Raw genomic sequence first — 13,705 nt, 5'->3', positions numbered from 1 at the left:
TTCTGGAATCCCTCTACTTATCATCTTCACTTCCTCTCCAACCTCTTAATTGGCCTTCCTACCTATTCATCATTTTCCATGCTGGAGCCCGCTATCCTACTTAAAAATCCTTCACTGGCTCTGTAGCTGAAAATAATGCCCATGAGAGTATTTCAGGAATGGAAAGCCAAGACACTGTGGAAACCCATGACTTTTCTTCATGGTATATAAAACCTTCCATAGTGTGGGTCTTAACTCTCCAGTACCATATCTCGGGAGTTCTTGACCCTGAACTCCAGCCACCCATGCAGATTCATGGTCCCTGCAGTGTTTCATTACGTTATGGTTCTCCTAACCCTTATTTAACCTGCGCATTGCAGCTAACATACATTTTTCTAATTCTAGCAGCCTTCCCTTGATGTGTCTTTCTCACCTCTCTATCCATTCCCTACAGGATAGGTGGCTCCCTCCAGTGCTTTTACATCATTTATCAAAGTAGACCTTACCAACGGATGTTACAGTAATAGGCTGGGTCAATGTGGAATGAATGAAGAATGAGTGAATGAAAACATTTCTAGCCTTATCTCAGGACCAACTAGTTCTTTAGTAACCTCAAAAGTCACCTGATCGGGGCAGGGTGCTTGGGATGCCCCTACTCCACATAGGAGTCCCGAGCTCAAGGCCTGTGTCCTTTTTGGATCCAGCTTCCTGCTGCTGCACACCTGGGAGGCTGTAGGTGACAGCTCAAGCACTTGGGTCACTCCCACATGTGAGATACAGGCCCCTGGCTTTAGCCTGGCCCAGCCCTGTATGTTATGGGCATTTGAGGAGAGAACCAATGGATGGAAGATCTCTGTTGCTCTTCCTTTCAAATAATTGAAAACAGGTTAAGTTATAAAAATAAATAAAACCACCTGGTCAAACTCAGAGGCTGTGCCCTCTGCAAGACTGTTTATGGGAGATCCTGAACTCTTTGGTTTCTTGCTTTTTCAGACATCTCACTTGGTCACCCTGCCTCCTTTCACAAGGGATCTATGTGAACCAAGGGAGATGGTACTTGAAAAGAATAGGGAGGAAAGTCTAACAGTATAACCACAGACTGCTTTACGAGCTGCGGAAGGAAAAGCCACGAAAAGCTTGGAACGCTTCCCACTGGATAGGGCAGAGTCCTGGGCAAAAGGGTTAAAGCTTTTAGAGGCAAACTGTAAATTAAAAAAAAAAAAGTTTAATTGATTACAAATATTTTTAACATACAAAAATTGTACATATTTATGGGGTACCATGTGCTGTTTCAAACATGTATATACATAATGTCCAGTCAGGGTAAATATATCTTCTCAAACATTTAACATTTCTTCATGGTGAAAGTATTCAGAGTCCTCTCTTTTAGGTTTTTCAAATAGAGAAATACATACATTATCTGTAGTCACACTACTTGTGCTTTAGAACCCCAGATCTTATTCCAGTCAACCTTTCACCAGCCTTCGTCTTTCCTCCTTACTCTGGTAACCATCATTACACTTCTAGATCATTCTGTTTTAAGACTCGGCTTATTTCACTTGACAGAACGACCCCCAGTTGCTTCCATGTTGTTGCGAATGGCAAGCTTTAAATTTTGGCAACAATCTTAAGAGTTTTGCAGGGTATACAACTATGGTTGTATATCAAATACAAAATATCAAATATCAAAGATGTTTCTACACCTCCTTTTAGGACTGAACTGCAGGTTGGTCCTGTTATCTTGCTCAAAGTAGAGTGGACTCTCGAAATGTGCAGGACAAGCTTAACACTTCTGTGGGACTTCAGAGATCCCTGACAAGTGTATTTATTATTTTTCTTCTTCTCTTCTAGGTGTAATAATTTATAATTTTATAAGTCAAAACTTTGAATCATGATCAGGCTTGGTAGATCACGTAGGATCTATGTTCCTACCCTTCCTGCCATATTATAGGAACCAAGGAAGGATCATTAAACATTTCAGTGACATCTGACTGCTCCCAATGCAGGAAATTATATGCCAAGGGGGCAAATTGCACTGCTGTGCTTTTTAGCTTGCCAGATAAAAACCTCAGCTGAAACTTAACATCAAAGACAGCAACGGGAAGCAGGCAAATGGGTTAAACAGATAAGTGGCCTTCTTGACAACCATGCTAGAAAAATATTCCCTGACAAAACAGCTAATGTTGTGGAACCGAGAGCCTTGAGAAGTCAAGTGGCCTGGAGGCTGAATTCAAGGATGCTTCTTGATTCTTTCTTCAAGTACAGCCTCAAAAGAACTGACACTGCCCATGTTAACCTCTGGAGAGAGAAACGTGCCTTTCCACATCCTGGCTTATAATCCCGCAGAGGACACAACCACCAGCTGCCTTCCAGCCCAATTTCTCCCAGAGCACAGAGTGAGAGGTCACGGACTCTGAGGTCAACAAATCAAGTTTTGAATTCCAATATTGTTAGTAACCAGCTATTCGACCTTGAGAGAATTTATTTAAATTAGGTTTTATTTTCAAAATAGTAACGGTTACATTTTCCTCTTAAAATTGTTTATGTGTAAGCAGGAGAATGCTGCCTCCCAGCACGAACACACAGCAGATGCTCAGTGAGTTCCCTCCCATGGCAGGAATTGTACTTGTTCTTGGGGCCTCTTGGTTACTTTCCCCATCCCAGGATCTCCCTGAACCTGAATTTTACAGAGAAAACCTAAACAAGTATGCTCATTGTCTTTCTCTTTCTCACAAAGCTCCTCAAATCAAAAGCCAATTGCTGGAGCTACATGGGCTCTACCCTGTGTCCCGGCTGCTCCACTAGCTCCCTGCTAGTGGCCTGGGAAAAGCAGAGGAAGATGGCCCAAATGTTTGCAGCCCGGAGTGACCCAGCAGAACTCTGACTTTCAAATAAATAAGTAAACCTTTAAAAAGTCAATCACTTATTTTCAAAAAACAGAATAAAAAATTTGAATCTCAGGGTGGAGGTGGAGATAAGGGAGGTTGGATAATGGGCACCAAATCACAGACTGGACTTAAGCTCCCTGTGTTCCAGCACATTATTAGAGCACAGTGGGGTGACTGCAGTCAACAATAACCTGTATTTTCTGAGCAAACAGAAGACAGAGGCTCCAAGGCTCCAATTACATGTAACAACCAAGAGAGGGAAACATTATCCTGATTTGATCAGTACACATTGTTTATAAGGGTTGAAATGTCCCACTGTACTCCATAAATATATACAATTATTGTTAAATATTTTTAAATGTTTTAAAAAGTATATTTAGAAAATGAGAAAAATTTTTAAAATGTTGAAAATTGTGAATTCCTGAGCCGGCGCCGTGGCTCAATAGGCTAATCCTCCACCTTGCGGCGCCGGCACACCGGGTTCTAGTCCCGGTCGGGGCGCCGGATTCTGTCCCGGTTGCCCCTCTTCCAGGCCAGCTCTCTGCTATGGCCAGGGAGTGCAGTGGAGGATGGCCCAGGTGCTTGGGCCCTGCACCCCATGGGAGACCAGGAAAAGCACCTGGATCCTGGCTCCTGCCATCGGATCAGCGCGGTGCGCCGGCTGCAGCGGCGGCCATTGGAGGGTGAACCAACGGCAAAGGAAGACCTTTCTCTCTCTGTCTCTCTCTCTCACTGTCCACTCTGCCTATAAAAAAAAAAAAAAAAAAAAAAAAAAAGAAAATTGTGAATTCCTACATGAAAAACTGAATAAACTCAGAATCTAAGTGAGCAAGAGAAAGTAAATTCTATAAAATTTTTTATTTATTTATTTAAATTTTATTTATTTGAGAGGCAGAGTTACTGAGAGGGAAAGACAGAGAAAGGTCTTCCAACTGCTGGTTCACTCCCAAAATGGCTGCAACGGTCAGAGCTGAGCCAGGAGACAGGAGCTAGGAGCCAGGAGCGAGCCAGGAGCGAGCCAGGAGCCAAGAGCTTCATCTGGGTCTCATACATGGGTGCAGGGCCCCGAGCACTTGGCTATCTTCCAGTGCTTTCCGAGGCCACAGAGAGCTGGATTGAAACAGGAGTAGCCAGGACACAAACTAGCGCCTATATGGGATGCCAACAACACAGGCAGAGGCTTAGTCTACTATGCCACAGCACTGCCCCTATTTACTCTTTTTAAGATTAATTTATTTTGAAAGGGAGAGTTATAGGGAGAGGGAGGGAGAGACAGAGAGAGGGAGGTCGTCCACCCACTGGTTCACTTCCCAAATGGCCGCAACGGCCAGAATGCAGCCAGGAGCCAGGACCTTCCTCCACGTCTCCCATATGGGAACAGGGGCCCAAGCACTTGTGCCATCTTCCTCTGCCTTTCCAGGTGCATTAGCAGGGAGCTGGACTGGAAAAGGGGGATGCCAGAGTCACAGGCGGCAGTTCTACCAGCTACACAATAGCAGCCCTAAAAACTTCTAATTTTGAAGTGAAGCAGGCTCAGTATCAAAAACACTAGCAACTATTCCCCTATACCAACAGGCTTCTAAAGTTACTCTTCTGCTCATGGGCCCAAGGAGTGGTGTTCAACAGTTGGAACATCAGCTTTCCTTTCAGTTTGTCTTGAAGACCATCATTCCTGGGCACCCAGACTCCTAAGCTTAACAAAGCTCCATCGGACCAGTTCTTCTTCCCTTCCTCACCAACATTTTCTGCCTGGTAGGAGTAGAAGTGAATCAGACAAACAATATGACTTTTTAAAAATTATTTAATTTAGTAAATTTTTTTGAAAAAAAAAATAAGGCAAAAAAACTGAAAATATATATAGTTTTGTTTTGTTTTCATTTGACTTTATTCCACCTGAAGGACTCAGCTTCCATTAGCAAGAATCTGATAGGGGATCAAGCCAGAAATGTAGTGCAGACAAAGAAAAGAGGGAGAAGGCAGGGACGTTTAACTTAGCTGGGGAATTTCCACTCCACCCAAAGCCCAAGATGAAGTCCGAGCTTTATGGGCTTCCCTGGCTCTCGCCTGTGTTGGGAACAGGGTTCTTAGGAGGAAATCCCCCAGCAGTCACTCTGATGGGGAAGGATAAAAGTACCCATTTACCCAGCATAAATCCAACTTCCCTGGAGGGATGGCTTCCTCTGGAATGATATTTTCCCCCAGGATCCACACTGGCTGAGGCTCAGCAGTTAAGGAACAAAAAGAAAAAAACACTAACAAAAAGCATACAAGAAAGGCACCTCAATTTGTGATCCTCAACCAAGGGTGGGTTGTACAGGGGTTAGACTTCTAAACATAAAACAAACACGGAACAAAGAAGGAAGCCAAGGCCCAGCAGGAGCAGTTCTCCTGTCTACTCGGCCAGACAGTACTTTTAGCCCTGCATCCGAAGAAGAAAGTTCTTTTGGGAGTTAGCCTGTGTGTTGGACAAGGGCAGAATTAAACTGGAAATTACCCTCCTGAATTTCAACCCATATTCTTCCTAACGCAAGACAGAAAAGAGGCAGGAAAGAGGTTAGGATGTAATTTTTAAGAATCAGGTAATTAGGAAAGCAGAGTTTAGACAGCAGTGGGCACCCCATGATACAAACCATGGACAAGGTCCCTGTTCTAACTGCCAGACTTGATCCTCCTCAGGTTTTGAATCTGCCTGCCCCTAAAAGGTGAAAAGCAGAGCAGTGCCAATCCATATCAACAAGTCCAAGAGTGAGTCCCAGGGAGATAAGGGATATCAAAAACCAAGATTCTTAATGGGAAAGAGGAAAATCAAACCAAAAATTAGATTTTTCTCTACATATATATAATATACAGATATTTAACACATTATTTCAGAGGTGGCTCCAGTCCATGGGGCTTGAGAGATGGTAAAATCTTTTGTCCATATATCTTCTCTCAGATTCTGATGTATAGAAAATGGGACAGGCACAGACCCAAACTGGTATTGTGCCAGGAGAGAAGAGAAACTAGAAAGGCAATGAAGGATGGAGATGTAGAGGAACAGGGAAAGCGAAAGTGGTGAGCAGTCTTTTCCACTCTGCCTATTCTCAGAAGTCCTCTGCCTGAGAAAGTCGATAAACGCCTTTGCGAGGACAATGCAACCTTTTTACTAACCACCATCTCCAGTTGCTGACAAAGACGGGGAATAGCAGAGGCAGGTCTGATGCCAGTGAAGATATAAACTTCCAAGAATGTGACTCTGAATATTGCAGCCTTACAAAACAATCTTTCCTGCAGGTGTCCAGTACCTCCGCTCTCTATGCACGGACATCCCATGAGAATGACCCCCGTGTGAATACATTTCATAATGTTATACCTAAGCTCCAAAGCAACCATTTGCAATGCCTCCAGAGGTAAGTCTTATGTGTTTCTTTTTAAAGTTGCTTTAAAACCAACTCTTGCTCTGAACAGCACCAAAATGCCCCTGAATCATAATCTTATATAGATCTTGGCCAAACAGGATATTACAGGGAGGATGAATGACATCATTTTAAATGGGGGCCGAGGGAGAAAGAAGAGTCAAGAACACCTGACTTTGCAGATGTGGAATAACACTTTTCAGCCACCAAACCTCTCCCTTACAAACACAGGTATCTAGTATGTCGATTTCATTTTCGATCAGCTAAGGCAACCAGCCAATCACCACCACTGGTGTTTGCTTCTGGTGATTGATTTGGAAAAAAAAATGATTGGTTAAGACAGACAAACTTGAGGAAAGCACTTGGTAAGAGAGTCACAAACGCCAGCTTTCCCACACATCTTCTGTCCTCTTCTGTTAGATCCTCTTCATTTCTGTTACTGCCACTTCAGAAAATGTCCGGGCATGAGTTCCAGTCCTGTTTTTCTTTACACTCCCAGTATTCCCCCCTATAAATATGGGTTAACTCCTTGGTAACAGGGTCTTTCTTCCGCTCAAACCACAGCGCCTTATAAGGATCATAAGGTGTGCCTAAAGGGGGATGAGAGAAAAGAAAAACAAAATTAGAGCTGGCATTTTTCCAATTATCAAGAACTAAGAGTAAAAGGCAAGTTCACTACCATCTTCTGTGGCTTTCATAGCTTCTGCTTCTCTCTTCTTTCTGGAAAGTCTTTGTTTTTCCTCGAGGCGCTGCTTCTCAGCATTTGCTTCATCCCAGCGCCCATTTTCCATTAGTCTCTGGTCGGGCCGTAACCGGCTATCCGTAGGGGCAGTGCCACCTTCCCAGGCATTCAGAGTTAGAGCAAGCTCTGAGAAATAGTACATGTTTTCTGCATTCTTCCTAAAAGTAAAAAATGAGAAAGGGTAAAAGACCAGAGTTAAGGAGAAATATCTAAGTATACTTCCAAGACTATATCAGGGGCAGCGCCGTGGCTCACTAGGCTAATCCTCTGCTTGTGGCGCCTGCAACCCCGGGTTCTAGTCCCGGTCGGGGCACTGGATTCTGTCCTGGTTGCTCCTCTTCCAGTCCAGCTCTCTGCTGTGGCCCGGGAGTGCAGTGGAGGATGGCCCAGGTCCTTGGGCCCTGCACCCGCGTGGGAGACCAGGAGGAAGTGCCTGGCTTTGGATAAGCGCGGTGTGCCGGCCACAACAACCCAGCCATAGTGGCCACTTGCGGGGTGAACCAACGGAAAAGGAAGACCTTTCTCTCTGTCTCTCTCTCTTACTGTCTAACTCTGCCTGTCGCAAAAACAAAACAAACAAAAAAAAGACTGTATCAGGTTGTTCTACAAATACAAAGAATCTAGGATCACGCCAGACAACTCGAATTGAGATAGCCAAACTGGATCACTCCCCATCTGCTTGCCACCATCACTGAGTCAATAATATTTTGGGATTTGTATTGCTCTCAGTGGATTTACATACACTCATTGGGAAGAATGAAACATTCTAGTAAATGAAAAGTCCTCATTCCTCCTTCCTTCCTTTGCTTTCTCTTTAACTTCTTTCTGGGATAACCTTGGCTAATACTACAGACTGAATGTATTAGAAAATGACAGGAGGTAAATGACCTCTGCATGTGTCTCAGCGACTTTTCAAGTTACTGCTAAATTAAAAGGTGGAAGGTACCTCTCTCCTTTAGTTGCTTTTGAATACTATTGCTCTGAACTCTAAAAAGATATCTTTCTGGGGGCCAGCACTGTGGCACAGTGGGTGAAGCTGCTGCCTGCAGTGTTGACATCCCATATGGACACCGGTTTGAGTCCGGCTGCTCCCTTTCCCATCCAGCTCTCTGCTATGGCCTGGGAAAGCAGTAGAAGATGGCCCAAGTCCTTGGGCCCTGCACCTGCACGGGAGACCCGGAAGAAGCTCCTGGCTCCTGTCTCCTGGCTTTGGATCGGTGCAGCTCAGGCCGTTGTGGCCAACTGGGGAGTGAACCAGTGGATGGAAGACCTCTCTCTCTCTGCCTCTCCTCTCTCTGTGTAACTCTGACTTTCAAATAAATAAATAAATTTTTTTAAAAAAAGATATCTTTCTGAATGACAATCCCAAATGACTTTTAGAAAGCATGGTATTTCTTGGCAGAAATGGTTTGATTACCTTGAACTTTGTTCTGACAAGGCTGTTAAATGATACAGGGGCAGCTTTCTGGTAATCTTTCCAAAGGTTCTGGTTTCCCTTGTTCACTCCTTCACACAAGTGGGAAGGCAGCTAAGAAATCCTTCAATACTGCCCCACCGTCAAGGTCAAAATAGTATCTGGGCAGCACACACACTGATACTCACGGCAAAGGATTCCTTTTCCAGAGCATGACCCTGCTTTCCTCTGCTTCGTGGCCTCTCTGTCGAGCATCACCTCCATTTTCCCCAGAGACTGGCTGTACTTTGAAACAATCCATTTTCTCATCCCATGTCCCCAGAAGAGCAAAATGAACTTTCCCCGATGGATCTGTCACCTCTCCTGTCACCTGCAAGGTGGAGAATAGGGCTTTGTAGAATAGCATCCACTGTGGGGTAGCTTATCTCACTGTTCTGGAAACCAATTCCTAGGTAAATAGTGGCCAAATAACAGATACTACTTGCAATAATTGAGCTATGACTTGAAGGTTTATCACTTTCTTGTTGAACAGGGATTTTTAATGCAATGTCAAAGTGGGAAAGGCATCTGTTACTCAGAATTCATTTTCTTTTCTCCAGAAATCAGAGATCACAGATTTAAATCCTCAGGTATTCTTTACCGTCTCATAGAAAGTAATGCCACAGTCCCACTGTAGCAGTAACACACAACTCTTCCTTGACAAGGGTCAAACTGTTCACACCTTCTTTCTGCAATGCTTTTATTAGTATTTCCTCTGTGTTTCCCATCTTCAACCTCTCATTGCCTTAAAATTTTACTTCCTCATTTGTCTTTGCAGTGGAGGATGGCCCAGGTGCTAGGGCCCCTGCACCCGCATAGGAGACTTAGAGGGGGCACCCGGCTCCTGGCTTCGGATTGGCACAGTGCGCCGGCCATGGCAGCCATTTTGGGGGGTGGACCAGCGGAGGGAAGACCTTTCTCTCTGTCTCTCTCTCTCACTGTCTAACTCTGCCTATCAAAAAATAAAAATAAATAAATAAATAAATAAAATAAAAAGAGAAACACACACTAAGTGGAAAACATTTAAATTCCAACTTCCCTTACCTTTCTTGCTACATCCCGAGAGAAGTAGCTATAAGGAACAAATTTAAGATTACATTTGTCTCCTGTCTTGTGATTCACAATATCAATTTCACCAGACTGTAAAAATGAAAAGAAGCATAGATTAATTTTATTAAGACTGGATGACTTGACTATGTGCCAAATGGCCTGCCTCATAAATCTTTACTTTTCAATCTTATCTTCTAGCATTCCCTTGCTTAAGATTCAGGTATTAGTCAACCTTTGGGATGCTATGAAATCCCTTTGTAACTCCAATATCAAAAAGATCAAGACCAAATGATATTTTCTTTCATTTTGAATTGTGTGGTGGTATGATTAGCCCTTTAGTGCATATACTGAAATTCACAAAATAACTTACCTAACCAAACCAATCCCTTGCTAGTACCCTTAACTCTTTTATTTAAATTACTCAGTTTCAAACTTACAGTCAGCTTTTCTACAACTTGCTTATTTCATTTTTCTATCTTTTAAATCCCAAACCAATCTTTACAACTCCCAGAAGACAATACTAGTATTCCCTCTTTTCTAAGTTTACTGTAACCACTGACTAGATATAATTTTAGCACATCTCTTATACTAGTGTGTTTTTTGCACACTTTTCATCCTAGATATGTTTGTCATATATCTTCAACAACACAGAAACTCCTTAAGGAATGTCTTGTCTAAGTATCCACAGAATCTACCTCACTGCCTAGCAAAAAATATTTAATGAATAATAAGAGGATTAAAAGTGGGGGCTATGTTTATTATTTTCTTATATACCTCATAATGCACAACACAGTCCTAGTAGGGTAGTCACTGATGGATGTCATAAACCGAGTCATTTATAAACAATGATTTGTGGTACAGACACTTGTGGAGGAGGTACTGGGGTGAACTCCCTGAAACCAATGAACCAGTAACAACATCCTGGGCAGATCACATGTGTTAATTACTGCAAAGATATACCTAAGGGGTGTTCTTCTGAACTTCAAGAGCACACTGGGTACCTCTGCTCACCTGATCTATCCACAACTTGCCCACAATGATGTTGTGCACAGTAGTGGTAACCTTTTTCCAAGTGTAGTGGTGCCCAGTTGCATGGAAAATACAATGAATGGTACCTGGAAGCAAAAAGAGGTGTATAAACATCAGAAAAGATAACAACTTAATTTCCCTCTATTTCTTACTTTCAAAAAATGAATAGAGTAAGGGCTCTGGAATCAGAAAGAATGGATTCAATCTTGGCTCTACCATTTATTTGATGTGTGACCCTCTGTTGTATAATAAGAAGTTTGTGAGTCTTGGTCCATGGTTCCTGGAAGAGAACCTTTAAACCTTGGTAACCTCCCAAGTGTTAGGAGTGTCTTTGTTATTCAAGGAGAGCCTGATAGTTCATGCCGTTGAGGTGACTCATGTGCACCAGACAGCTAATGTTAATGAGATAACTCAGGATGGGGACAAGCCAAGCCAGAAACATCAACCATGTGACTACAGAGTTGGGGCTTTGGATCATCTGCAGTGGGTCCAACTTCCTGACCCCAGAGAGGGAAATGGATGGGACACTGAATTCAATCACAGACACTCAAATATATATATTTGATATATCTATCTATCAGGTTTGATCTACCTACCTACCTACCTATCTATCTATCTATCTTCTATCTTATATAAGCCTTATATAAGCTTTCATAACAAGGCTCCAATAAAATCTCTGGACATCAAAACTTGATGGAGTGTCTTGGCTGGTGAATGCATCAAGGTGCCAGGAGGGTGACAGTCCTGACTGGACAGGGAGAGAGCACAGAAGCCCTGTGCTCAGGACCTTCCCAGACTTCACCTTATGGGTCACTGACGATGGCTGTTTTGTGCTGTGAGTGATAAAACTGTAATGTTAAGTACAGAACTTCCCTGAATTCTAGGAGGTGTTCTAATAAATTATAGAACCTGAGGGAGTTGTGGGGTCCCCTGAATTTCTGGCCCGTCAGAAGTGCGGGTGGTCCGGGGACCCCCCATCCTTGTGGCAGGTAACCAAAACAACGGCAATCTTGAATGTGCACAAAATCTGAGTGGAGTCAGAACCACATTACAGTAATGAAACCTGAATGCTTTAACTTCCCCATGCTTCAGTTTTATCATGTGTTGACTTCAGATAATCACATTTTATTTTTCAGTAAATGTTTATTTGCCCAATAAAATGCTTAAAATTTAATAGGTGCTCAGTAGATACAGTTGATTCCTGTTCCTGTGAGCTGATCACAAGTGAAAGCCAAACTAAAATCAGTGTTTTGAAAAAAGAACTGAGGATTCAAAATAATCAAAAATTTTAGAAAGATACATTAAGTATGAATAATACAGCCAATTCCAGTAAGAATATAATTCTAAGCTCACTCTATAACCACTACTGAAGAGAACATAATGATAATAATAATAACAGTATCTCTGCTGAGAGCACTTGGCATTTACCAGGTACTGTACCACATTCTCCTCATGTATTTTCTTTTAACCTCCCAAATATCTTCAAAATATCTGCCTAACCTTAATGTATCTCATTCTCTGAGATCAATATTACCGTGATACCAAAATCAAAAACACTATGAGGGGAAAAAAACGAAAAACAAAAAACAACTACAGACCAGTATCCTTTATCAGCAGTGAAGTAAAAATCCCCAACAAAATACTAGGAAGCCAAATTAAGCAGCACATGGCCAAACAGGATTTATGGAACGCAAGAATGGTTCAATATGATAAAACTGATCAAAGCATTATACCACATTAACAGAATAAAGGAAAAACACACACATGGTCATCACAATTGATGCAGAAAAATCATTCAACAAAATTGATCAGTTTTTCATGATTAAAAATACTCAACAAACTAGAAATAGAAGAAAAGTACTTCAACAAAGTACAAGTTATATAAGGAAATCCCTCCTGCCCACTCTGGGACCAGTGCTGTGGCACAGCAGGTAAAGCCACAATGTGCCAGCATCCCACATGAGCACTGGTTCATATCCCGGCCGCTCCACTTCCTATCCAGCTCTCTGGTATGGTCTAGGAGAGCAATGGAAGATGGTCAAAGCACTTGGGCCCCTGCACCTGCGTTGGAGACCAGGAAGAAGCTCCTGGCTACTGGCTTCGGATCAGTGCAGCTCCAGCCGATGTGGCCAGCTAGGGAATGAACCAGCAGATGGAAGACCTCTCTCTCTCTCTCTGCTTTTCAAACAAATAAATAAATCTTTCCCAAAAAGAAAAAAAAAAGAAAAGAAAAGAAAAGAAAATCCCCATAGCAAATATCAGAATCAATAATGACAGATTTCCCTCTAAGATTGGGAAAAATGTGAGGATACCTACTTTGACCACTCCTATTCAACAAATACTAGAAGGTTTTAGTCAGAACAATTAGGTAAGAAAGAAAAGAAATCCAAAAGGAAAGGAGGTAAAATTATCTCTGTTCACAAATATGATTTCATATTCAGAAACACTGAAGATCTATACACACACAAAAACGTTGGAATGAATCAAAATAGTAAGTTATAAACAATATGCAAAACTAATAATGGATGCTCTGGGCTGGCGCTGCAGCTCAATAGGCTAATCCTCCACCTGCGGTGCCGGCACCCCGGGTTCTGGTCCCGGTTGGGGCGCCAGATGCTGTCCCGGTTGCTCCTCTTCCAGTCCAGCTCTCTGCTGTGGCCCAGAAGTGCAGTGGAGGATGGCCCAAGTGCCTGGGCCCTGCACCTGTACCTGCATGGGAGACCAGGAGGAAGCACCTGGCTCCTGGCTTTGGATCAGCACAGCGCGCCGGCCATAGCAGCCATTTGGGGGGGTGAACTAACAGAAGGAAGACCTTTCTCTCTGTCTCTCACTGTCTAACTCTGCCTGTCACCCCCCCCCCAAAAAAAAAAAAGAAAAAAGAAAAAAGGATGCTCTGAAAAGGAAATTAAGAACAATCCATTTACAATAGTGTTAAAAATAAAATACTTAGGAATTAACTAAACCAACGAGATGGAACTACAAAACATTGCTAGAAGAAATTAGAGAAGACAAAAAAATAAATGAGAATACATCCCATGTCCATAGATTGGAAGGCTTGAAATCGCTGAAATATCAACACCACCCAAAGTAATCTACAGATTCAGTGCAGTCTGTGTCTGGGGTGGGCATTTGGCACAGTGGTTAAGACACCTCTTGGAGTATCCCCATC

The 13,705-nt window shown here is 42.8% G+C and overlaps 1 protein-coding gene across 2 annotated transcripts in view; it reads right to left on the bottom strand.

Moving 5' to 3' along the window:
• Positions 1–4,650: 4,650 nt before the first annotated feature.
• The window catches only part of OSBP (oxysterol binding protein), a 42,313-nt gene continuing 33,258 nt past the window's right edge, over positions 4,651–13,705 (bottom strand). The window contains exons 10-14 of one of the 2 annotated variants that reach the window (XM_051826172.2): positions 10,519–10,622; positions 9,502–9,597; positions 8,607–8,788; positions 6,942–7,162; positions 4,651–6,852 (exon numbers count right to left, since the gene is read on the bottom strand). In XM_051826172.2, coding sequence (XP_051682132.1) covers positions 6,710–6,852; positions 6,942–7,162; positions 8,607–8,788; positions 9,502–9,597; positions 10,519–10,622 — 746 coding nt within the window. In that variant the 3' untranslated portion in view covers positions 4,651–6,709. 2 annotated transcript variants of the gene reach the window in all.

Source organism: Oryctolagus cuniculus, chromosome 1 (genome assembly GCF_964237555.1).
Source record: "Oryctolagus cuniculus chromosome 1, mOryCun1.1, whole genome shotgun sequence".
In the NCBI taxonomy this organism is placed as follows: Eukaryota; Metazoa; Chordata; class Mammalia; order Lagomorpha; family Leporidae; genus Oryctolagus; species Oryctolagus cuniculus.
Note: the sequence above shows the minus strand (reverse complement) of the source record. Positions and strands in the feature narration are given on the sequence as shown.